Genomic DNA, 23757 nt, shown 5'->3' with positions numbered 1-23757 from the left:
GACAGGCGTGGGTGACTTATGTCCTCTAAATGGGAACCCAAGTTTAGGCAGAACACGCACAAACGCAGTGACTTCAGGAGTTAGGTAAGGCATTGTTACAGATCCCTGGTCTGAGTGTCTGTAAAAGCGAACCTTAGAAACGCCATATTTCTATAAACATCTTTTTTAAAGAACTGAGGTAGCATATATCTACCTGCATGAAATTTATAGGAGTGAAGGTTTGGTGGAAAAGTAAAGTTTTACAGAACAAATAAGCAAACAAATCATCAAAGATTCATGATCAGGATGTACAAGTGAATGATTTTTTTTTACAGATACTTTATTACTTTATTGCCCAGGAATAAAAGTTAACAAATCAAAAGAAGAAAAATAGAAATGGAGATATACAGGGGAGAACTCTGTATTAGAAAAAAAACCTAAGAAGTAGCAGAAAAGTAAAACTCACTCCACACTGATGAGGTCCCATATCCAGGTCTTGGGGAAGTGCGTCCTGATTGTCTCTTTGATGGCCTGTTCTGCCTGGTTGATGCCATCTGCGATGTCATGAACTAAAATGAGAAGGGAGGGGGCAAAGAAACATCCCATGTAGAAATAGCAAAATACATGCTGTGCTTCAGTGCCACAGGCCTCACTAAGCTCTGTGTGTGTGCGTGTTCACATGTGTGTGCGTGTGTGCATTTGTGCATGTGTGTGTGTGCATTAGTGCATGTGTATTCATTCGTGCATGTGTGAGAGTTTGTGTGTGTGTGTGTGTGTGAGTGATGTATGACCATCTGTGAAGGTACTAGCGGACAGGTTGATTTCCTCACTTGCTTTTCCGTCTTGATTTCTGAGGTAGGGTCTCACTGAACTTGCACCTCGAGTCAGCTAGACTGGTGGGTCACTAATCCCTGGAGACTACCTGTCTCTGCTCATGAGCACTAGGGTGACATATGTGCACTGAAATGCCTGGCGTTTATGTGGGTGCTAGGGATGTGAACTCAGGTCCTCACGACTACAGAGCAAACAATTTACCCACTGAGCCATCTCCCAGGCCCTTGAGTTGAGCTCTTGACTGTATCGGGCCTAGTATGTCTTAGCATGAGGTGATACAGAAATTTGCTTCTAGGGATTAACACTGATAAATTCAAATCTCAATCTTGGTGTCACTATTTTGATGCTCAAATTTCTGTTTGTTTAAAAGTTACAACAAATAAACAACAAATCACCTGCAGCCAAATCTGGATGAATTGAATCTCTGCCCTGACTCTTGGCTGACATGCCAGTACCTGCCAACTTTGCCCACTGATTTTATTCTTTCTGAAGTTTTCAGTGGTGTTACTATTTCTAATTCTCTAGAACATTGTCCTTTACAGGAGTGGCCTGTAGTCTGTGTAGGATGCATTTAGTCAGTGTTTCTGCATGAAAATTATAACTATGGCCCTGAGCATGGTGATGTGTGCTTGCAAACTCCAGGATTTGAGAGGTGGAGTCAGGAGAATCAGAAGTTTAAGGTTGCCTTTGACTACATAACAAGTTGAGGCCAGCCTGTGCTATGTGAGGCCCTTTCTCAATACAAACAAGCAAGTCTCGTTGTCTTACACCATGCTGGGTTGCTGCCTGCATTATCCTGTGTAGTAGTCTTCACATCTGTTTTGAGGCCAGTCTGGGCTACAGAGAAGGACTCTATCTTAAGAAGCAAACAAAAATTTAGGAAGATAATGAAAGGCAGAAACCAAAACCTGGACTTCTTCCTGTATCAGAAGCTACTTATTCCTCACGGCCAAAACTATTTCTAGCCTGTTTTGTTGAACTGTAGAAATTCTAGTTCTTGCTCCACCTCATCATCAACCACCTGTAAGACCTGTGTTTGACATGGCTTTGTCTTACATACACCCAGTCCAAAGAATTCTGCTGACTGATACTCCAGCAGGAGCTTCTAGACTACCCACAGGCAGAAGCAGCTGGAGCGCCGAACATCATCATCCGTCCTTCTGGGCTATCAAACGACCTCAGCAAGTGCAGGTTTTCCTGGGATGCACACACCTCTGGTTTCCGGTACTGGAAGTTAGTAAAGATTTTCAGACCCATGTCCTTTCAGAGAGAGAAACAAAAAAGTTATACATTCCTTTCCTGAGAAAACCACGAAAGGTCTACAGTTACAATAAACAGACAATAAATATAATATTTTCTGTGTTAGCTATGATCCAGTACCATAGAAATCAAGTCTACTTATTCAACTTACAGAAAAATTCACAATTAGGAAGAAAACCAGTAATCACTATATTTTTATTATTATGCAATATTTTCATGTTTTTTCTATTTACGCTTAAGGGGAAACAAGAAATCAGCACCACTATTGTCTTAACAGCAAACATGCATGCACACATGCATGTATACACACAGTGTACATGCAGTAAACAGCAGACTGGGACTTGAACTAAAGGCTGTCTGACTCAGTATTCTCTTCTAAACCACTATGACTCTGATCATAAAGCTCTTGCTTGACCCCTGAGCATACGGAGCTGACAGTCTCTGTTTATGTGGAGTACAGACTGCAAGTTAGCTTCTTGGTTTAACAGAAGAGAGACATAGATGGGGGTCAGGACACTAAAGCTACAACACAGAATGTTTTTGAGACTCATTTGTGCCCTTACCCTGAGAAGACTGGCAATGTCTCCATCCCAAGCATTGCTTGCAGGTGTATAATACAGTCCATTGTGGAACAAATCCGTCTGAGGGATGCATGGGTCTACTGTAGCATCATCCAGGTTGAGACCATGGTAGAAATAACCATATTGTTGGATATTCGGGAGCAGGTTGTATACCTAGGACAGGAAGATATGGTCTTTGGTGACTTTAAGCCCTCCTTGCAAAATTATAAGGTTGGAAATTTTTGTGTCATAACTGTTTATTTCTGAGTCAACTTTCCAAAAATTCAAAGGAGGAGACCAATTTCGTTTTATGTAGTCAATGTTATTGGTAAACTTTTCAGGCTGAAAGTGCAGGATTTGGGATAGCACAGAGGAAAAAGGTCATGGAGAACACTCGGTTGTTTCAAAGCCTAGCACACAGACAACTGCCTGAAGTTAAGAGTAAGTTCTCAGACCGGAGGGTGATGCCAGCTGCTTGAATCTAAATATTAACATAGTAAAAAACCCCAGATAAAATACAGCACCAAGTAATAAACAAAGAGTCCAAGTACTTTATATAATTGCAGGAAAATGTTCTTGAGAAGCTCAGGGCTATGTGCAGTGAATGTGCACCCATTAAAAAAAGCCAACAAGGAGTGAGGTCAAAGACTTGTGCTTTTGACATTACGAGGAAGGGTGACTGTTGCTGTAGCCTTCCAGTCATTGGCAGAACTATGCAAAACATGTTCTCAAAGACAGGAAAAAAAATGAGGGTATGTGAAGCTGAAGGAAAGCTTAAGAAACTACATGCACAAAGGGAGAGTGACCCAAAGAAACGAGAAGAAACACACACCAAATTAGTCCCAGATAAAAATACTCCAGCCGCTCATGTCAGAGTATGACATCTTCCCTGTACACAACAGCTCCCAGGGAAGGGCTTGAGAGGCAGGGGCAGCTTCCTCTCACTGAAATGTATGGCTCACGTGGGTGGCAGCTATCAGGGGGTATAACTGATGGATAGGGTGGTGTGAACAGCGGAGAGGACTGACCCTTGGAGATGGTGCTTGATGGAGGGGAGGATGTGACAGGAGAGGACACACTGTAGCTAACGGAACTGCTCAGCCCCAATAATTAACTAAGAGAGAAAAGCATTCCTCAAATATTTCATAATAAAGGAAATATTCCCAAATTGGCATGAAAACTACTTAAAACTACTTAAAAAGATTATGAATCAGAAATTAAACAAAGGAAGGATGAAAATGGGTGGAACCAAGGAATAAATAATTGAGAATGAACTCAGAAATCAGAAAATATCAGAAATGAATCTAAAGACCCCAAGAAAAAAATGACTGACAGAAACCATCCATTGCTTATTTGCTTCTTGTTTTCTGAGGCCGGGTCATGTGACTTTTACCTACTGAGTCTCCTGATGGAGGAAGGTCATTGGTTAATTAATAACTTGGCCTCATAGGTTAGAACATAGGTGGGTGGAGTAAACAGAACAGAATGCTGGGAGGAAAAGGAAGTGAGCTCAGATGCAGGGCAGCTCCTCTCAGAGCCAGACGTGATGCAGCCAGCTGCCAGGTCAGACATGCTGAATCTTTCCCGGTAAGCGCACCTAGTGGTGCTACGCAGATTATTAGAAATGGGCTAAATTAATACGTGAGAATTAGCCTAGAAGAGGCTAGATATAATGGGCCAGGCAGTGCTTAAAAGAATACAGTTTGTGTGTTGTTATTTCGGGGCATAAGCTAGCCAGGCAGCCGGGAGCTGGGTGGCAGGAATGCAGCCTGCAGCTCCTTCAACAGTCTCCTGTGTCTGTCTCCCAAGTAAAGAGGTTACAGATGTGCACACCACAGCCAGCATACCAAGCTTACAGAAGAGAGAAATAGAAAACAAGAGAAAAAAGAAAGAACCAAAGCAGGTCACAGGCAAACATGAGAGTTTGAGAGCCCATGAAAAAAAGCTAACACATGAATGAAAAATTTCAAGACAGGGAAGAAATAAAAAAACTTAAATTTTAAGTTATAATTCAGGGTCAGCTTTGCATTTTCCCCCACACAATAAATCCTAAGTGACATTTTACTAAAATGTTTAGTTTAAATATAAAGGGGGAAAACCCTCCAAGGCCTCCAGGGAAGAAGATCAAATAACCTACCATAGAAAACAAGTTCACCTGAAAGCACAATTCCTTAAAATAATGTTCACAGCAAGGTAGAGGGGAGCAGGGTTCTCAAGAAATCTAAAGAAAAGCACATGGTCACTTAACTCATCTTTCATGGATCAAGGCATTGTTCTTTATTTTTAAGAGATTTTGATTGCTGTTTGCTTTTTTTTTTTTTTTTTTTTTTTTTAAAGACAGGTCTCATGTCTCATTGGCCGTCATCTCCTGATCCTCCTGCCTCTGCCTTCCAAGTGGTGAGGTCACAGGGGTCCACCACCATGTCCAGCTTCCAAGTCAAGATTTTAGGAAAATGACTCTGGGAGGTAAGTGTCATGGAAACCATGTGCCCTTCTGAGGAAGCCAGCAGAAGATACAATTCAGGTAACCAAAACACAGGTTGGAAACTGGGGTAGCTCAGGGAATAAGGGAGAAATACAAGTGTAAGCATGATGTGTTCTCCAAGGAAGGAAAGATGCAACTTTTATATACACACATATATGTATACACACATATATGCATACACATATGTAATCAGATTTAATAGCTATAACACAAGTTAAAAACAGAAACTACATCTTCTTAGCATGCATAAACATTTCAAAACCCATATCTGGCAACGCACCAGAGGACTTTATAAAATAAAAATATCACTGACCATAAAGCAGAATAACCCCAAATAACTGAGTAAACCATGACAAACTATCTTTTAATATAATTACAAAAGTCTCAATATGTGAATTTTTGGTATAAAGGAGTAACTTCAAACAGAAAAAAAAAATTCTGAAAAACAGAAATGGAGCAATCACTACACATTGGCGTCTACGGGGGAGTGTGAAGGCAGGAGCAGGGCTAGGAACAGAGTTTAGTGACAAAGTCCTTGCTTTGCACACATGAGTCCTGGCTCCAATCCCACCACCATAGCAAACAACAGACAGCCAATGATATCAGAGAAAAATGTCAAGACCTCTAACCTGCTTAACTACATTAATTTGCCATAGATTTTTAAAATACTACTAAAAACAGCAACGACAAAAATGTAAGAATAATGGGGCAGAGCATCAAACCCAAACCAAGCAAACCCCCACAAAAACTACTTTACATTCAGTTGATAACTCAGCAAAAAGTGGGTAAGTCAGCAATGAATAAGGGAAAAAGTATAATCATAAAAATGTAATAAAACATAAAGAAACATAATTGTTGACACAGAGAGCATAGCTCTTAGGTCATAAGGACTTCCTTAATTTACAACAAAATGAATTTGTAAATTTCCATGAAATTCTTACTTTAGGGTTGGGAGAGATGGCTCAGTGGTTAGGAACACTGGCTGTGCTTCAGAGAACCTGGGTTCGATTTCCAGCATGCAGAGATGTATATGCAGACAACATATTCATACAATAAAATAATAAATATTTTTATCTTAATCGCTTAAGAAATGAGGCAAATTAGCACCAACTGAGAGACAATATTTAAATGGGCCAACTTTTATAAAACAAACATAGAAAGTTGTCGAGAGACTGTCATACATGAGCCAGAAGGAGCTTATGTTCCTGTGGTTTCTACTAAGGCAAGAACAAGGGAAGGATGCTGCTGTCCTCAGGATGTTGTACTGTGCTGAAATCAGGCAGGAGGCATGGGATGAGAGGGAAGGAAAGGAGGGAGAGAGAGAGGGAGGGAGGGAAGGGAGGAAAGGAGGGAGGGACGGAGGGAGGAAGTGAAGGGAGGGAGAGAGAGAGGGAGGGAGGAAGGGAGGAGGAAGGAAAGGGAGGGAAGAAGGGAGGGAGGGACGGAGGGAGGAAATGAAGGGAGGGAGAGAGAGAGGGAGGAAGGAAGAAAGGAAAGGAGAGAGAAGAGGGGAGACAGGGAGGGAGGGAGGGAGGGAGGGCGAAAAAAAGAAAACTTTCTATTGATGGCAATGTAATACACAGAAACATAGAATCAATGAAAAATATAATCCAATTAATAAAGGAATTTAGCAATTTAGCAAAATGTAAATTGTATAGAACAGCTGCGGGTACATGAACAACAGTAGACTATGTAGTGGCAAAAAGCCTTGTTTACAGTAGCGACAGAGCTGTTATGACACATTTGAATGAACAATTTACATGAGAAAACTATTTAAAATTTAATTCATAAGTGACAGGAAAATATGCTTGTAAAAATAAAAAGCCAGATTCTGAATTAGAATATTCCCCCAATAGGGGGCAGTGCTGAAGTTAATTTGTAAATCCCACGTAATCACAGTAAAAATGTCAGTTGGGTTTCCTTCCTTGAGCTAGAGAAGTTAGAAGTATATTAATATTAAAAATCAACTATAATAGCAAGGGGCAGCCTGGAGTTGAGATGCTTGGAACTTCTTGGCCAAAGGAGTTGATAACCAAAAATTAATCTTTATCATTGAAACTATGGGACTGACATAGGAAAAGACAAACCAAAGAAATAGAATGTAGAACTGAGAAATAAATATAATACATAGAAAAGCAGTCGAGGATAAGGACAGTGTCTCACGGCGTTTGAGCAGAGATAATATGTCAACTGGATATATTTTACTTGAGAAAAAATAACTAGATAAATATTTCATATTCAAGGAACCTGTGTTCCCAGAAATTTAAAAAAAAAAAAAAACAGTTTTCAAGGCTGGTACAAAGAAGATAAAGATAGGCCTGGGTCATCCTGGGCTAGGAAGTTAGTTAGAGCTGAGACTATAATCTGACATCGCATAATTATATTATAATTTGACATTATCAAAGGGCACAGAGACCGACTGAAAACCTCTCCCACTACGATTTTAAAATAACGCATTGCTTTGGAATTCTTAACCTGCTCTAGTTATTGGGAGAGTTCTGCCGAACAGGAAACTCATGTAGCTAGTGACCGGTTCTAGCAGCCGAGGGAGGAACACAGAAGCTAAGATAATTTTGGCACATCCCATCTCAAGTAAAAGTATGATAATCCGACAGGCAGGGCCTGTGTCCACACAGCTGGGGACAGCGAGGGACAGCGAGGGACAAGGGGGCTTACACTTTCAGGAGACAGTTCTTGTTCAGGTTTCAGCAGAAGGACACTTTTGTCCACTGCTCGCAGGGCACAGAAGGAGTCTGGGGCTGCTTGAAGACATAGGCGGGTGGTGGAGCCGGGGAGGTCCTGCTCCTTTGAGAACTTCATGCTGACCTGAAGTAGAGAAAGGCAACCAATGAGGGTGGAGATAATGACACAGGAAGAGAATTTGAATAAATCTTGTCCTTTCCAAACAAATCCTGACAGATTTCTGTACATACATTTTCCTGTCCATTCTCAGTTCCCTTTTGGAATATCTCCTTTCTCCATGCCCTAGCTCCCCATGATCAGGCATCTTCAAGATGATTAACTATTCATGATCCCCATTCTTTATCCATTTAACTAGGAGATTACTGGGTAAAGATTATGAGGGCTGTTGAGATAGCTCAGTGGGTAAGAGGGCTTGCTACCAAGGCTAACAGCTTGAGGTTGATCCCTGGAAGCCACATGGGGAAAGGAGAGAATGAAGTTCCGCAAACTGTCCCCTGATCTTCGTGCACTTACTTCATGGTCACACATATATGTATGTATGCATGTGTGTACACACATGCGCACGCGCACACACACACACAAACACACACACACTAAGTAAAACAAATTTTAAAAAGGAGGTGGCAGGAAGCAAAATGCTGACCCTGTGATGTGGAAATGATTTCTTTCTAATCTGTTGCTTTCATTGGTTAATTAATAAAGAAACTGCCTTGGCCCATTTGATAGGCCAACCCTTAGGTGGGTGGAGTAGACAGAACAGAATGCTGGGAGAAAGAAGCCGAGTCAGGCAGTTGCCATGATTCTCCCACTCCAGACAGACGCAGGTTAAGATCTTTCCTGGTAAGCCAGCTTGTGGTGCTACACAGAATATTAGAAATGGGTTAGATCAATATGTAAGAGCTAGCCAATAAGAGGTTAAAACTAATGGGCCAAGCAGTGTTTGAAAGAATACAGTTTCTGGGTAATTATTTCGGGTATAAAGCTAGCCGTGCGGGCAGCCGGGTGCCAGGAACATAGCTCACCGCAGCTAATACAACAACCCTGCTGCTAGAAGAAACATTACCTGGTTTTTAAAGCACTTGTCAATCTGGAGCTTGACACTATCTGCAACGATTTCCCCACTGGGGTGGAGGGTGTAGACAAGGAGGACAGCCACTGGTGCCAGATCAGCACCCATGCTGATGGGGAGCGAGAAGTTTCCGTTCCAGGCTGTGGAAACAGGCAGTTCACAGACCACATGGACTGGCTCTAACTTATATGTGGGTTTGTTCGGATTAGGGAGAATTGTTTGAGGACAGAAAAGGTAAACTGGGCCTTATTCAAATGCAAATAAGAAGTGGGGACTTAAACACAGATGAGGACAGTATTACAAATAGGAATATCTTAGACGTCCATTCCCCTTCTATAAGGCGCGTGATTAACTGATAGTAATGGTATGAGCTATTTTTGTCAACTTGACACAAACTTGAATCACCTGGGAAGAGGAACCCAATTAAGGAATTGACTCCATCTGATTGGCCCGCGGGCATGTCTATAGGGGCATTTTCTTGACTAAAGATTGATGTGGGAGGGCCCAGACCACTCTGGCCTGTGCCAATCCTGGACAGGTGAACCTGGGGGTATAAGAAAGCAGGCTGGGCAAGTCAGTAAGCAGTGTCCTCCCATGGTCTCTGCTCCAATTCCTGCCTCCAGGTTCCTGCTCCAACTTCCCTCCATGATGGACGTATAGGACGAAATAAACCCTTTCCTCTCCAAGTTGCTTTTGGCCAGTGCTTATCACACAAAAAGCCAACCAGAACATTGATAGAAAGGTAGCAATCTCCTTGTTTAAACTATTCTGTATGTTACCTCAGGCTATGCTATCTCCAACCCTCCAACTGCAAGTGGAAACAAGTGCCCACCCTAATTTGTAGATAAAAGCGTGATGATAAGGTGCGTATTTCAAAGCAAGTGCATCATATCCACCTTGGCTTCTGACTTCCTTCTGTCCACTGAGGAAGATGCTTCCTCTCGCCATCACCTGAGGCAGACAAAGAAAACCCTGTGTGAGCAGTGCAGCTAGCATCGTTGTGTCCTCGTGGACTGACCCTGAGTGAGTACTGCAGCAACCGTCGTATTGTGTCACCGTGGACTGACTGACCCTGTGTGAGCAGTGCAGCTAGCATCGTTGTGTCCTCGTGGAATGGTCTAGTGACCTGTAACAAGATAGCTTCCACTACTGAACACTAAAAGGGAACTTCATAAAGGCTGGGCCGGAACAGAGAAAACACCAGAAAACTTGTGAAGCCACCCAATGCATGCACCAGCTGGTGGCTTTGCCTGCCCACTGTCTATCCATTTGCCTCTGTTCCATGCTGTGACATGGAGTCCCCATGAGGCTGACCAGGTAGCTTGACACACGTGAAACTCTTTGACAGTGCCTCAAGCCTACCATTGTAGTTGGTGAGTCTAACTGATTCCTTTATCGTTTCCAGTTAGGAATATGCAGCGAGAACTCCAGGGTTTGAGAGAGTCTGAACAAGGTGCCCAAGGTGGACACGCATTCTTAACTACTAGGAGAGAGTCAGGGTGGGGGATAGAAGTAGGAGTGTCTTAATTTCTGCACCTTTTTTCCCTCTCCAGGAAGCCTTGGTGAGAGGGGATGAGAGCAGCCTCCTTTACCACTCATCATTTCGAACTTTCCATATTGCTTACCCTCTCACATGCTCATAAATATTGATGGGGAGTATAGTGGACTGACTGAAGAAGCAAGTGTTTCGGTCTCATGGGAACTCAGATTGCCGGGGATTATTTTGCAAGCCTGTTCCTGTGTCCTTAATGGAGCCAGAGCTATCCAACAGCAAAGTGGGTAGACAGAGTTCACTCAGGTAGCCAAGTCCTAAGAGATGACACCTCCTAAACCGGGTTGTGCTGAGTAGACAAATCCGCCAGCTGAGACTTACCAAATAGAAGAAGTTCACGCCTGAGTCATCCTTGTAGGCCTCAGGGTTTAGGGAGTAAAGTACTGAAATCATCTTCTCTTGATTACAGGGAAGCTGCTCTGGCTCAGGAATGATCTTTAGGAAGCTGTTGGTTTGGGAGTAAAGGCGAGAGACTGTGAAGTAGGCATCCAGATACTCAGGGTTCAACCAGCTGGGATGATGGCAGACTCCAGGTCGGACATATACAGCCTGACGTGACAGAAAAAACAAAGGAAAGACGTTAGAATGATGGGCACTTCCAGAGAGGGAACACTTCAGAACACAAGGCTTCTTGTCTCTTCAGAGCAGGGAGGAAGCTGACTGGTAGCTGTTATTGGGGAGTCTGGCAAGATGGCTCAGCATGTAAGGACACTTGCCACCAGGCCTGACCACCCTAGCTTGACTCTGGGCACTGCTGTTGTGGAAGGAAGGAACTGACTCATAGAAAATGAGATAATAATAGTATCATTCTCTTTCCTGTATATAAAAAAATGACCGTGGTTATAGGACTGTCTAATTGAACTAACAGTGAACTGTTATGTTCTCTCTCTCTCTCTCTCTCTCTCTCTCTCTCTCTCTCTCTCTCTCTCTCTCCCTCTCTCCCTCCCTCTCTCTGTGTATGTGTGTGTGTCTATGTGTGTATGTATGTGTGTTTGTTGGTGGGGATGGTCAGGGGGTGGTTGACTATGTAGCCCAATGTTGCCTGCAACTCAAGATCCCCCTGACTCAGCATCTTAGGTGCTAGAATTACGGGCATAACTACTGTGCTCTGACTTTTTACTTTTAATTACAGCCAGAGAACTAGATTTAAGTTCTGTATCCTTCACCTGCATGTGAACCATGACAAACAGTTTAACTGCAAACATCTGTAGATGTTTCAGAAGAGATCTCACAGCATCTCTCCCTCTGTGCACCAAATGAGCCTTCTCATGCTCCAAGCCCCTAGCACTCTGTGCAATTCCTCAGTCTCTGTCCACCCTTGGATGTCTTACTTTCAGGCTGATCTGTGCATCGAAGATCTCCGAAGTGTTGATGGAAAACTGAGCTTCCCCGTTCCCATCTGTGGTATAATTTCCTAGAAATTTGCCATTGAGCTCCAGTTGCAAAAGCTTGCTCACCATCGGTGTGTTATCGGGACCAGAAAATCTAAGCTGTACAAAAGCAGAAATGTTAACCCTTTTATGACATGGACTTCACACGTCTACAGGGAATTCTGAGTTCATGAGAGCGACCACTTAACAGAAATTTCAACAAATAGAAATATCCATCCTGCTAATTGTGTTTACACATAAAACAGGAGAAGCTGACTATCATTTCACACGTTGCTTTCTTTTTGCCTAGAACTTTCCAAACGTATCAGACATAGCAATGTTAAAAGTAGGTTGTGAACCTAGAAAAAAGTGTCTAGGAAATTTCAAGCGACAATCTGCAAACAAAGAAACCCAAACAAGGTCCTCTAAAACATCTAGTCAAACCTACAGTTCCAGAGTAAGTGATTCCTCTCCTGTAGAAAGAGTCCATGTTCTCAAAACTCACGCTGCCAAGCACCGAAGTGATAAAAACAGGATGTGTTTTACTGATCTGCACACCTGAAGAAATAACAAAACACAGCGTCAGGATGGGATTAATCATTTGGACAAAACCTGTGAGGGTGGGACATGTATCTCAGTGGCAGAAGCTTGCTGCCTAAGCATGTGTGAGGCCATGGGTTCAATACTTCTATTCCCCACAAAAGCCACCTTTCAAGATGTTTCTTTACCCCTTTGAGCAGTAATTAATAATAATAATACGATGTTGCTAGCTCTGTATGGTTTTCTTTCTCAGTGGGTCACCATACACTCCCAATTTGTTCATAAAACACTGTTATTACCTGTTCCAAATTCTGTAACCAGTATATTCACATTAAATGTCATGAAAAATCCAGAGCGGTATAGTTGGAAGACTTTTGTGTTGACAGTTTGAGAAACACAGCCATCTTTCAGCTGAAAAATAAACAGAGGTATAATGAAGAAGTTAGGGATCCAAGAGTCGCATGGAATTTTAGCACAGATGTATCCCACCCCTGTGTGCCCAGGTGTCCCCCACTAAGTCACTGAACCGATAAAGAGAGTTAAAGCAGGAAGATGGAGTGGGAGAAGACGTACATCAAGAGAAGGGATGTATCTGCACTTTACAGATTCAAGGCTGTTCTCCTGGAAGTAACGTAGGCACGAAACAGTTAAAGGATGAGAATACAGTTAATGATATTCCAAGGGTAATAAACACCCCTGGGAGAAGCACTAGAACAGACGGGCCAACACCCCTTAAATGAAGGATGCCAATACCTATAGCCGTCTATTATTTGAAACAGGGGAAACACACAAGGCATTATTTTAAACCTGTGATATCTCCGTGTTCTTCAACTCACTGAGCTCTAACCTCCGCTAGCCGCACAATGACAGTGCTAGAAATCCTTTTGTAAAGGAATAAAATCACTAAGAGAAGGGAGTGGGGAATGTCCCTCTGGAGCAAGCCCGGGATCTGTACCTGCGCAGTGAACTGCTCGCATATTTCATTATTCTCGCTCTCACAATACCCAGAGGAGGAAAACTCTCTGCACACCCGGATCTGGGCTTTCCCATGCACAGACTGGCCGTAGGTGTACCTAGTGGGAGAAGGCGCATCCATGATCACAGATGGGCAGTACCAGAGTGGCATGTATGTGCTTCATCAGAAATCATATATGAAGCCTTGAGACTGAGTGCTTCCATCTGAACATCTTTGCAGTTATTTTCTGCTACAGAATTTAGGCAAAAATAATTTATGAAGAGGACCTGGCTGGTTTTCCAAACAGCAAACAAACAAAAATATTTTTAGATGATCTAAAATATCAGTGAAGAAAAACTTAATGAGTAAAAAAATTTAAATATATTTAATCTGACAGAAGTATTGGAAAGTGAGCAGATACTCTGCATGGAAGCTCAGAGAAATGTCTTGATCCTTCTCTGAGAGACACAGACAGACTCCAAGATTCCTGGGGAGACTATGAAGACCCCCTTTATGTCTTCAGCAGGTAGCCCTTTCCAGACTGCAGCTTCAATATTTTGAAAAATATACAAAAATTAGTGTTTTATGCCAGCTGTTAGAGCATTCAGCGCCTCTCACCAGGCGTCTGCTCATAGGATGGCATAGTTATCAAATGACAGAATGACGGTGACACCAAACTCCCCGGTGTAACCCTTGGCCATCAGAACACTCCCAAGGCCGGCTATCCCAGTACTCATGGCTTATCTTGATTTATAAAGTTGAGATGATGACAACTCCCAGCTTACGACACTGTGGGAATAATTTCTCCAGCTGCCACCCGATGAATACCAGCTGTTTAACATTATTGTTATAAATGTGAAAAAAGATATCACAAAAAGGATGAAGGGCATCAGAAATAATTTCTCCAAACGGGATAAATGTTCCTAAGAGCAGATAGGGTGATGTTAGGGAACTCAAATAAATTCAAGCTAAATTATAAACTTCCTTATTTCTATGAACTTTTAATAGCTCACTTCCTTCCCTCCCTCTTTCCCTCCCTCTCTCCCTCCCTCCCTTCCTCCCTTTCTAAAAACCCTCAATGAAGGTAAAGATTCAGTGAAGTCAGGACTTTTGCACCAGTAGCTGGAGTTAGGTGAGCAACTTGACATTTATAAGACTAAAAGAATATTATACATTTTGACTCGGCAATTACCTTTAGTGAAATCTTTCTTAAGCAAACAATTTTCAGTTCTAAGTCAGACTATTACAGTTTTTCAGAAGACATCTACTACCAATGCATAAATTACTAGAAAACACAGTGCAATAGGTTACATGTTACATAGTAGAACAATAATTAGGCAAAACTGCTATTTGCATATGAAGATATGCTTACAGGGCAAGGGGTTGGAAGAGACAGAAAGACTAGCAAAATACGGAGATGTGTGTCTTTAAAATATTAGATAAAATGGAAAGAAAAGAATAAATATAACTGGGGAAAGATTTCACAAAGTATTAGAGGAAAATCAGCTATAGTGTGCTAGCAATTGGTAGCACACACTGTAGTTTGCTTTCCTTTATATTTATCAAGCATTCACAATTTTCTAAAGTAATTTTAATGTAAGTATATAGATGGCATTTTATAGTTAGACTTAATTTACCCTGTGGGAATGGATTAGTCTGAGGAAACACTTACTTGGCACATGCAACCACTTGAAATTGATGGTCCACAATCGTTATTGTCTTTGGTGCCCTGACCTCAACTTCAAATCTGGGCAATTCTGAAAACAAAGAAACACACTTCAGCTGAGAATCCCTAGGGACCAGAGCTTCTGCAATTAGAGCAAACCGTGTCCCTGCTGTGCTGTTTTCCTCCACGAGCCCCGCGGTGCACGGGGTCTGTGCTGGTGCCTCGTTAAAGAGCAATTCTTCCGTAGTTTGCTTGTTTTGATTTTTTTGCTGTTGGTGGCTTGTTTATTTTTATCTATTAGTTTTGTCTAGCCTCGAAAATTCACTCTTTTTTATGTTTTAGCTGTTAGATCTGTTTTAGGAGAGCATCTGAATCTCAGAAAAATGAGGTATTTCTTCGGTGAGGGGAAGGATCAGAGGAAGACGTGGGCCGGGAGCGAAGCAAAGGGAGGACGGGGGAGGCCACAGAAAAGCGGACAGCAGAGGCCCAGCCTGGCTCCAGCTGCTTTTCCCAGGGTCTAGAAAGTTTTGTTATGTTGCTTTGAGCTCGTCGGCAGGAGAATCAAAACCAGTACTTGCTTACCATCCCGATTAACGGTGAACTGGTGCACCACTGTCCTTCCTGATGGTTTTCTTATGGCAATTGTGTAATCCCCAAACATGGGTTCTGGAGTCAGATGGAATGCCAGCTGGGTGATGTTTCTGAAAGTGGTTACGTTTTTCCACTGAAAAATCACATTGCTTTCGGGATCCTCGAGAATGGTGAATAAAGAAGGATGATCAGAGGTTGTGTGTGAAAATTACGCTTTCCTTACGGTGAGTGTTCTCCACAGTTATTGGAAGCAAAGGGTGAACTACTGTAATGTTTGTCTAATGACCTCAAGCCCCTGATACAATGCAATTACTCCAACATATTCAAATTCAATTGATGTTTCTTCCTCTTAAAACTAAAATTCATATGAAAAATAATTTATAACTGACACCTTTGACTTTTATCTTTCCAAAGTAATATAGTTAAAAAAAATTAGAAATTCAGCATACTCAGTCAGAATAGTAATCCCCAAAGCAGAGTGAACTCATAGCCAATAGGTATATAAAGGGACACAAATCATATCAAACATTTAGAATGATTAAAATGATCATCACAGGGGCTGGAGAGATGGCTCAGTGGTTAAAAGCACTGGTTGCACACCTAGGTTCTATTCCCGTCACCTTTCCGGTGGTTCATAACTATCTGTGACTCCAGTTCCAGGGGATCTGACACCATCTTCTGGCCTCTGCAGGTGCTGCATGCATGTGATGCCAATAGATAGGCAGAATACCCAGGTATAATAATCAACACATTATTAATTATTAACTTTATTAACCATCAATTTTAATTAGTTTGACTAAAATATTTTTAATTAATTAAAAATAAAAATTAAAAACGATTTTGTCACAAATTTCCACCTGGTCTCTGTCTAAGTTGGCCATGGCTTATCCAACAATAACTATGTGGAATTTCTGTGATATTAAAAAGCAGGGACAGTTATCAGAATGCAACCTTCTTCATTTTCTTTCAGCATGTGGCCACACACATGTTTACTTCCATAACTATTTTACACTTTCCAGCTCTGATTAAAGTGGTCATGTTTAAAAGACTTCTTTAAAGAGACCTCATCGAACAGATTGTGTGAGGAAGCAAAACTGCCACTGTTTCAAAGGTTTTAATGATTTGTTTTCCTCTACTTTCAAGTTTGGAGTGCTCGATATCCCAGATCTCTTTTCCTTCAGGATTGCCCATGAGAGCCCACGCTGGCTTAGATGTGAGTGGGTGTCACAGAGCAGAATGAACTATTTCCAAAAGAACCAGGCGTCGTGTGCATCGAGGCTAAAACACCACGCTCGGTGAACGCCACTGTGCTGCTCTGGGTGCCCACACCGACACGGTGTGACTTGTGACTGGTGAACGTCTCCTCATCGAAGCCAACGTTAAGTAAGCTTTGTGTTCCTCTCAGCAGAACACAGCAGATGTGAAAACAAACTGTTGAGAACCCCTGGAGTTCATGTCACCTTAAGGATGTCACCCATATGAAGAGCTCATCGCATCCAACTATTAGACAGGCCAGTTGGAAGTTTGTGAGTGTGTGAGTTTGCCCATAACTGTTGATTATGAGCCTAGACCCCGACCTCCAGGGTTAGCTCATGATGGAGCACATGCCGCATGTAGAGAAAATGAATATAGGGATTGATCGCTGTTTGCGAGCAAGCTGAGAGCCCAGCTAATTACATGGCAAGTGCAAGACATCTAATAAAAAAATCAACAAAATATGTTTAGTCACCGATGATGATGAGGTTTAGAATTATACAGAGGGGAAAATAAACAAGTTTCTGTCTTTAAATTCCCAGCACAATACTCTTGGGGATTCATGGACAAGAAAATATTATTCCTAGGCACCTTCAGAGTTTTATTTTAAGCCTTTTTCTAACCATTTGTTTCAATCGTCTTAAATTTTAGTTATATAAAATTGAAAAACTGGAAGAATGCCACTCCCAATCTGAATGTTTTAAAACCATAAATGGAAAGTAGATGTCTTACCTGAACGGTGACTGAAGGGTACTGAAGGAGAAAAACACAGAATGGCATTTTAGTGAGACATTCTTTTGCCAAATAGCGTTGATCCTGAGGGTTTCTCTGTGTAGCTTTGGAGACTGTCCTGGCTCTTGCTCTGCAGACCAGGCTGGCCTTGAACTCACAGAGATCCACCTGTCTCTGCCTCCCAAGTGCTAGAATAAAGGTGTGTGCCACCACTGCCCAGCCCAAGGTTTATTTATTAATTCTTTTAGTGAGTGTATAAAACAATGGGCTTTGTTATGATATTTTCACACATATTGCATCATTGCAATTATACCTTGGTTCACTTCATATCACCCTCTGCTGTCTGCCCCACCTCCCCCTTTGCTTGTGTGTGTGGGTATGTATAAATAGCTAAGTCTAGATCCAACATATGACAGAAATCATGGTATTTTCTCTTTCTCTCTCTCACTACCCTCTCTTCCTTTCTCCCTTTAGAACTGTTTCTCTACCTTCATGGTATCCCTTTTATTTTCATGTTCCATGTGTGTGTGCATGTGCATGCATGCGTGCGTGCACGTGTGAGTACGTGTGTGTGTGTGTTTGGGTATAATTATACACATGAAAGAAAACATGATATTTATCTTTTGAGTCTGGCTAATTTAACCTAACACAATGAACTCTAGTTCTATTAATTTTTCTGCAAATGACATAATTCTATTCTTTATGGCTGAATAAAACCCAGTCACATACACACACCACATACGCTTTATCCATCCATCTGCTGATGGACACCAAGGCCAGTTCCACACCTTGACTATCGTGAATAGTGTAGGAATAAGCATGGATGTACAGGTATCTGAAGTACGCTGACTTACATACCTGAACGGTGCTTTGTATAGCAATGGATTTGATTACTGGATTTAAGTTCCATCGTACCGTTAGGAATTGTGGACTCACCAAGTCATCGACAGGTTTGAGCCAGGCGTTCAGTGTCACAATGCGAAAGCGAACTGAAAGAACGAGGAGCAGGGTCACAAAGTGTTTCTCTCGTGATTCCACCTTACAGCTCTGGTTGTTCCAAATATATACATAGTTAATTGCTTTCCCATATCCCCTCCCCCTCGCCTCTCATTTGACCTTTGAGGTTAGGAGTTCATTGGGAAAACCTCTCACTGTATTTATCGTCCCTTTGTTAATGATTCCTGTTGTTCCCAGTGCTGACACCAGCTACCATTAGAAATGTTTACCCTGTTGGCCATGAGATGAAAGATTGGGACATCTTGAACCAGAATTAGTGACAGATTATTCATAGAAGCACAACTGTGAAACATTTATTTTCCTTGAATATGATGTTAGAAAAATTAAGTTATTTTAGCAGAACTACAAAGGAAAGACATTGGCTCTTTGTGCCACTCATTCAAATATTTTAGTAGGAGCAGTAAAGGGGATATCAGAAAACAAAAGTCTCTCTTTAAGAATTATCTTTGCTATATTATATGTGAAAATGCCATAATGAAATTTACAGTCTTTTGTGATGACTTAAAATTAATTATAGAAGAAAAGTGAAAGAAGCCTACAAAAGCTGGCCATTCAGAGCACAGCGGAGACTCCTTGGAGGAACTCCCCTGACCCCGACTCCATCTTGTCAGTCAGAGCACAGCAGAGCCCGCTGTAGGAAACCACCCCTGACACTGTCACATCGGCAGGTTCCACAACCGCCAGAAGTAAATGTCTGTTGTTTAAGCCAAAATAAAGCCTATTTTCAGCTCCTTAAAAAAAAAAAACCCAGAAATGTATAATATTAATCAGGACAGGCGGTTTCATCTCAAAACCATTAATTTTACAAATGAAGAAATTAAATCTCGAAGATCAGAATTTACTTGTCAAAAGTCACTCATTGATTAACAGAGCCAAGATTCAAAGCAAGTTGTTTTGACTTATAGCCTGGTGTTCTGTCTGCCACAGTCTGCTTGGGACAAGAGTGCAGAAAGCAGAAAGGCTCCGTCATCAGATAACATCCATGTGTTATCGCAGTGAACATAAAAATAGAGCAATAGAATCCATAAATGTCGCCGGTGAGATCTTTGTTGTGATTGGCACTGTTTGCACAACGACTCTCATTTCTTCCTAGAAAGTCATAAGAAACTTTCATTATCTCTAATCCAAGTATGAAATAATTGGCTTGAGAAAGAGAATTAATGAGCTTGCCAAGCAGGCATGTTATGGATCAGTGGTTTAGATCAAACAATTACACGTTGTGTTCTATGCTGGAAACCACTGCACCATGCAGCCGTGTCAGGGGGATTTGTACACGATGGAAGGACGGGACAGGGTCTTATGGACATCAGCTCCCGATCTAAGGACGCCAGCTCCTAACTGTAGGGATGATGGGAATGCAGCCGTCAATGGCAAGAAAGACAAGCTTTCCTAAGTTCTACATGTCAGTTTGGAGACTGTGTCTTTACAGTGAATTACCGGTGTCTCCAGGTTTGTAGATGAGCGTATCTGTCTGCACAAAAGTTGCCTTTTCCTCAGCAGCGATGGCTACCACTCTCCTTTCAGAGATTTTCAGAGTGTTTCCCTGAGCAAGTAAGGTCACAAAGGCCAACTGCTCCGGGGATGTCTGAGACACCTGTTTATGTAGAAGAGCAGAGAGGGGAAGATCACATGTCTTAATTTAGATGCTCAGACAGGTAAAGCCTTGCAAACCCCTCACTGCCTGACAAAAGACTCCCTGATCACCTGTTGAAATTGCTCAACTCAGTATAAGGGTCTCTCTCTCTCTTTCTCTCTTTCTCTCTCTCTCTCTCTCTCTCTCTCTCTCTCTCTCTCTCTCTCTCTCTCTCTCTCTCTCTCTCTCTCCCCCCCTATCTTCTATGGTTGTCTATTTTCTTTATGTGTTGTCCTGAACCAAATCCCCCTACCCTTGAGCCTACACTTTCCTTTTAGACTCCGTGACACACGTTCACTCTCTAAAATAGCAATTGCCTCATCATTTCCTATGATAGAAAATCGCCAATGACAACAGCAATATAGGATGTGCATTAAAATTTTTCCTTTTGTTTTTTGCTTCTCTTGAAATTTATGCCACCCCCACCCCCTGCCCGGGGCCAGATTTTGCAAGTCACTCCAAATCAAGATTAGTTACTGAAGGGCAGCTTTACGAGAATAGGTTCCTGTTCCCACTTGGGCTCCCGCTGCCTCACCTGGAAACTGGTGCAAGTGTAGAAGTTCCCCGCCTCCACAGGCTGGTCAAAGATAGTAGTATTGAATCCATCATATTCCAGGATGACGCTCAAGGACACAGACTCGTTGAGGTTTAAAAAATGAAGACAGGCTTTTTCTGGGGAAAAGCGCTGTACCACTGAAGAAACCCACAGGATGTATCGCCTGCGCAAAGAGAACGCCAGCACTCTGTCAACAGGTCTAGAGACCCTCCACAAACAGCAAACTTGAGTTATGGAAGGATTTCCCAAACTGCACAGCTTTCTAGTCAGGATTATGATAAACTGGATGTTCATAGTGGTGTCTTAAGGGCATCCATTCTCCTGATATCTGCTCAGTACTTAGAAGGCAAACCCTTACTCACTGGCTGAAGTTGAAATAGAACAATGAACCAACCAGATTTTAACATGGAATCCATTTAATCGGATGGTATTGCCAGTAATTTGATACAGAGAGTTTAGAATTCCCTTACGGTTCTGAAGTCACAGCACGAGTGAGAGGAAGCAGAAGAGAGGTGAACAAAATGGCAGGCATCATTTTGTCCCAGCGCTTGACGGTTAACTTGAGAAGAAGCATCCTCTCCCTCCTCTCACCAGAAGTCATCTACCTAGGTGCGTCTCTTTCTTTCCTTCCCTTTGTTTCAGCCTTGCCGTTGCTTTTATAGTCACACAGAATAGAAGATCAATTACGTTTTGGAGCAAGGATCATGAGACCGATCCCTTCACATTGCCTCTCCTGTTACCTCGCCAGGGGGTATCAGTTTATGTGTAACTTCCTGCTAAAGTTCGCTGGGTGTTGGCCTGCTTGGAGTCGGCAGTGCAAGCTGGACAGGAAAAAGACAAAAAACAAAGAAAGTAGCTGGGCGACACACAGGCGTTCATACTATTCTCGTGTTCCACACGGGGCTGACAGCAGCAGCAACTCAGCGCTACGAGGGAGTAATGCTCGGAATGAAACAGTTCTGCAAAACACTGTCTCAATACAGTCTCAAAAGGAAAATGTGTTCATGGATCACACATCTTAAGACAGAAGCACTTTACAGATAACTGAATGTGTTAAGCTATTCTTTTATAATCTTATAAAGTAAAGAAAATCACTTATAAGTAGGGTTCAATTTTCTGTATTTAAAGGCATAGTGAAGCAAATACTAAGAAAGAAATAAAGGTAGAAAGAAAGAGTGGAGAGAGGAAGAGGAGCTGAAAAGAAATAAGAAAGGGGGGGAAGGAAGGAACAAAAGAAGAGGGACTTAGGGAAGTATTTCCATCAGGAATTTACTCTTGAGTTAATGGCCTTTTATACCACATTAAAACATCAGGAGCTCTTCTTACTTTCAGTTAACATAAAGTATTTATGATACCTAAAATAAACATGAGAAAGGTCAAATGCCACATGCTTGTATTCTCAGTGGTTTCTGTTGAGCCTCAGGATATACAAGAAAAAGAACAAATTCAGATACACATATTCACATTGAATCTCAGGAATCTGTACCGAATGACTACATTCCAGACATCACAGGCCCTCAGATGCTGTCTTCCATTTTCTTGCTCCCTTTCCTCACCAAGGAGGGCTATAAAATCTAATGGCTCCTGTATCTTGAGGGGAATCATAGAAATGAGAGCTCCTCTTCCCCAAAGGCAATCCCTGAAGCCTGAGACATACTTTCAGAGCTGGCTGCTTTGGTTTGAATGTGAACAGTCTCCCAAGGGGCCATTGTAACCAATGTTTGGTCCTCAAGATGGTGCTGTTGGGAGATGGCGGACCTTAGCTGGGTACCGCTCAGTGGGCCCGCCTTCTGGTTTTGGGAGATGCCCCTCAGAAGAGATTGTGAAATACCAATTTCTCTCTTTGATTTCCTGTTTGAACATCTAAGATCTTCTACACATAAGCACCTCAGCCTAGGTGTGCTGAGTACCAACGTTGTCACCAATGATCGAACCAATGGACTTTGAGACTCTGAGAAACTAAACGAACCCTTTTTCTTTATAAAATTTGCTGCTTGGGTATTTTTCGGTAGTGATGCAAATCTGACTAATCACTGGCTATAAAAAGTTCTCTGATTCACCTCAACTGGTAGTAAATCTAAGGATTCTGTTCTAGCAGTCTTGCTTTGTTCTCAGGAGCTAGGAATACCACAGACAGCGCCCAAAAACAAACAAAAACAAGCAAACAAAAGAACCAGCACAGGCTTTGCTGCGACAATGCCTCTGTTGGCCAAGGTCATCCATTTGGTCCAGTCAGATTTCTGTGTTATTGCTCATCGTAGCTAAGCATTAAAATGGACAGTTCAGGGCCTTTGTATCTCCATTTCTGAGTTCTTTCATGTCATAGTAAACTTTCATTCAATAAGTCTGTCATGTGTGTTTCTTCTCAGCGTGTGTTTTGTTTTAGAAGTGTTGAGTGTGACTCTGTTATCCGTGAGGAGAGCGTTACGAATTTCTGTCCCTGTAATCACCTGACAGATTTCATACCATGTGGGTCGTTGGTGTTTGCGGCTGTGCTTACTCAGGGTGCTTCTTATTGAATGTACGCTTGTGTAACTGTAGGTGGTAGACATGAACAGGGAAATAGGAGTGACTGAAGCGATCATCTTATCAGAAAGACAAAGATTTAATAACCAAACACACGCGTACCTATTGCAGCTAGTATAAGGGGTACAGATGAGAAATAACCACAGGGTGAGAGAGAATGCATCTTAGGGCTGTACCAAGTTATTGTGACAACACCATGAACAATACCAAGAATCTGTCTATTCAGAAGTGTATGCAAACACAGATGTCAATGCCAATTGATACAAGCAGTCATTTATTTTGCAGCTACGATTGGTGTTCTGTGGGATCACAGCAACACTGTGAAGGAAAACAATGCCAAACAGCTTAATAAGCAGGTGCTTTGGGGATTGGAAATGTCAGGGTGATTAGAAATTTTCAGGTAGGAAAGAAAATCCAGACCAACTCAGGATACACAGCAAGACCACGTTAAGAAAAAAAGAGTCATGAGTGTAAT

General features: G+C 42.1%; 1 protein-coding gene across 1 annotated transcript in view; it reads right to left on the bottom strand.

Moving 5' to 3' along the window:
• Positions 1 to 21291, bottom strand: part of LOC130873081 (ovostatin homolog) — a 42369-nt gene extending 21078 nt beyond the window's left edge. Inside the window, exons 1-18 of the mRNA XM_057767618.1 lie at positions 21227 to 21291; positions 20736 to 20919; positions 20005 to 20161; positions 18487 to 18539; positions 17551 to 17571; positions 15556 to 15724; positions 14980 to 15064; positions 13308 to 13425; positions 12652 to 12763; positions 12261 to 12370; positions 11774 to 11932; positions 10764 to 10991; positions 9787 to 9841; positions 8885 to 9030; positions 7795 to 7944; positions 2637 to 2807; positions 1932 to 2073; positions 446 to 548 (exon numbers count right to left, since the gene is read on the bottom strand). Coding sequence (XP_057623601.1) covers positions 446 to 548; positions 1932 to 2073; positions 2637 to 2807; positions 7795 to 7944; positions 8885 to 9030; positions 9787 to 9841; positions 10764 to 10991; positions 11774 to 11932; positions 12261 to 12370; positions 12652 to 12763; positions 13308 to 13425; positions 14980 to 15064; positions 15556 to 15724; positions 17551 to 17571; positions 18487 to 18539; positions 20005 to 20161; positions 20736 to 20919; positions 21227 to 21291 — 2228 coding nt within the window. The remainder of the gene's footprint in view (positions 1 to 445; positions 549 to 1931; positions 2074 to 2636; positions 2808 to 7794; positions 7945 to 8884; positions 9031 to 9786; positions 9842 to 10763; positions 10992 to 11773; positions 11933 to 12260; positions 12371 to 12651; positions 12764 to 13307; positions 13426 to 14979; positions 15065 to 15555; positions 15725 to 17550; positions 17572 to 18486; positions 18540 to 20004; positions 20162 to 20735; positions 20920 to 21226) is intronic.
• Positions 21292 to 23757: the final 2466 nt, after the last annotated feature.

The sequence above is a fragment of the Chionomys nivalis genome, chromosome 1 (assembly GCF_950005125.1).
Source record: "Chionomys nivalis chromosome 1, mChiNiv1.1, whole genome shotgun sequence".
In the NCBI taxonomy this organism is placed as follows: domain Eukaryota; kingdom Metazoa; phylum Chordata; class Mammalia; order Rodentia; family Cricetidae; genus Chionomys; species Chionomys nivalis.
Note: the sequence above shows the minus strand (reverse complement) of the source record. Positions and strands in the feature narration are given on the sequence as shown.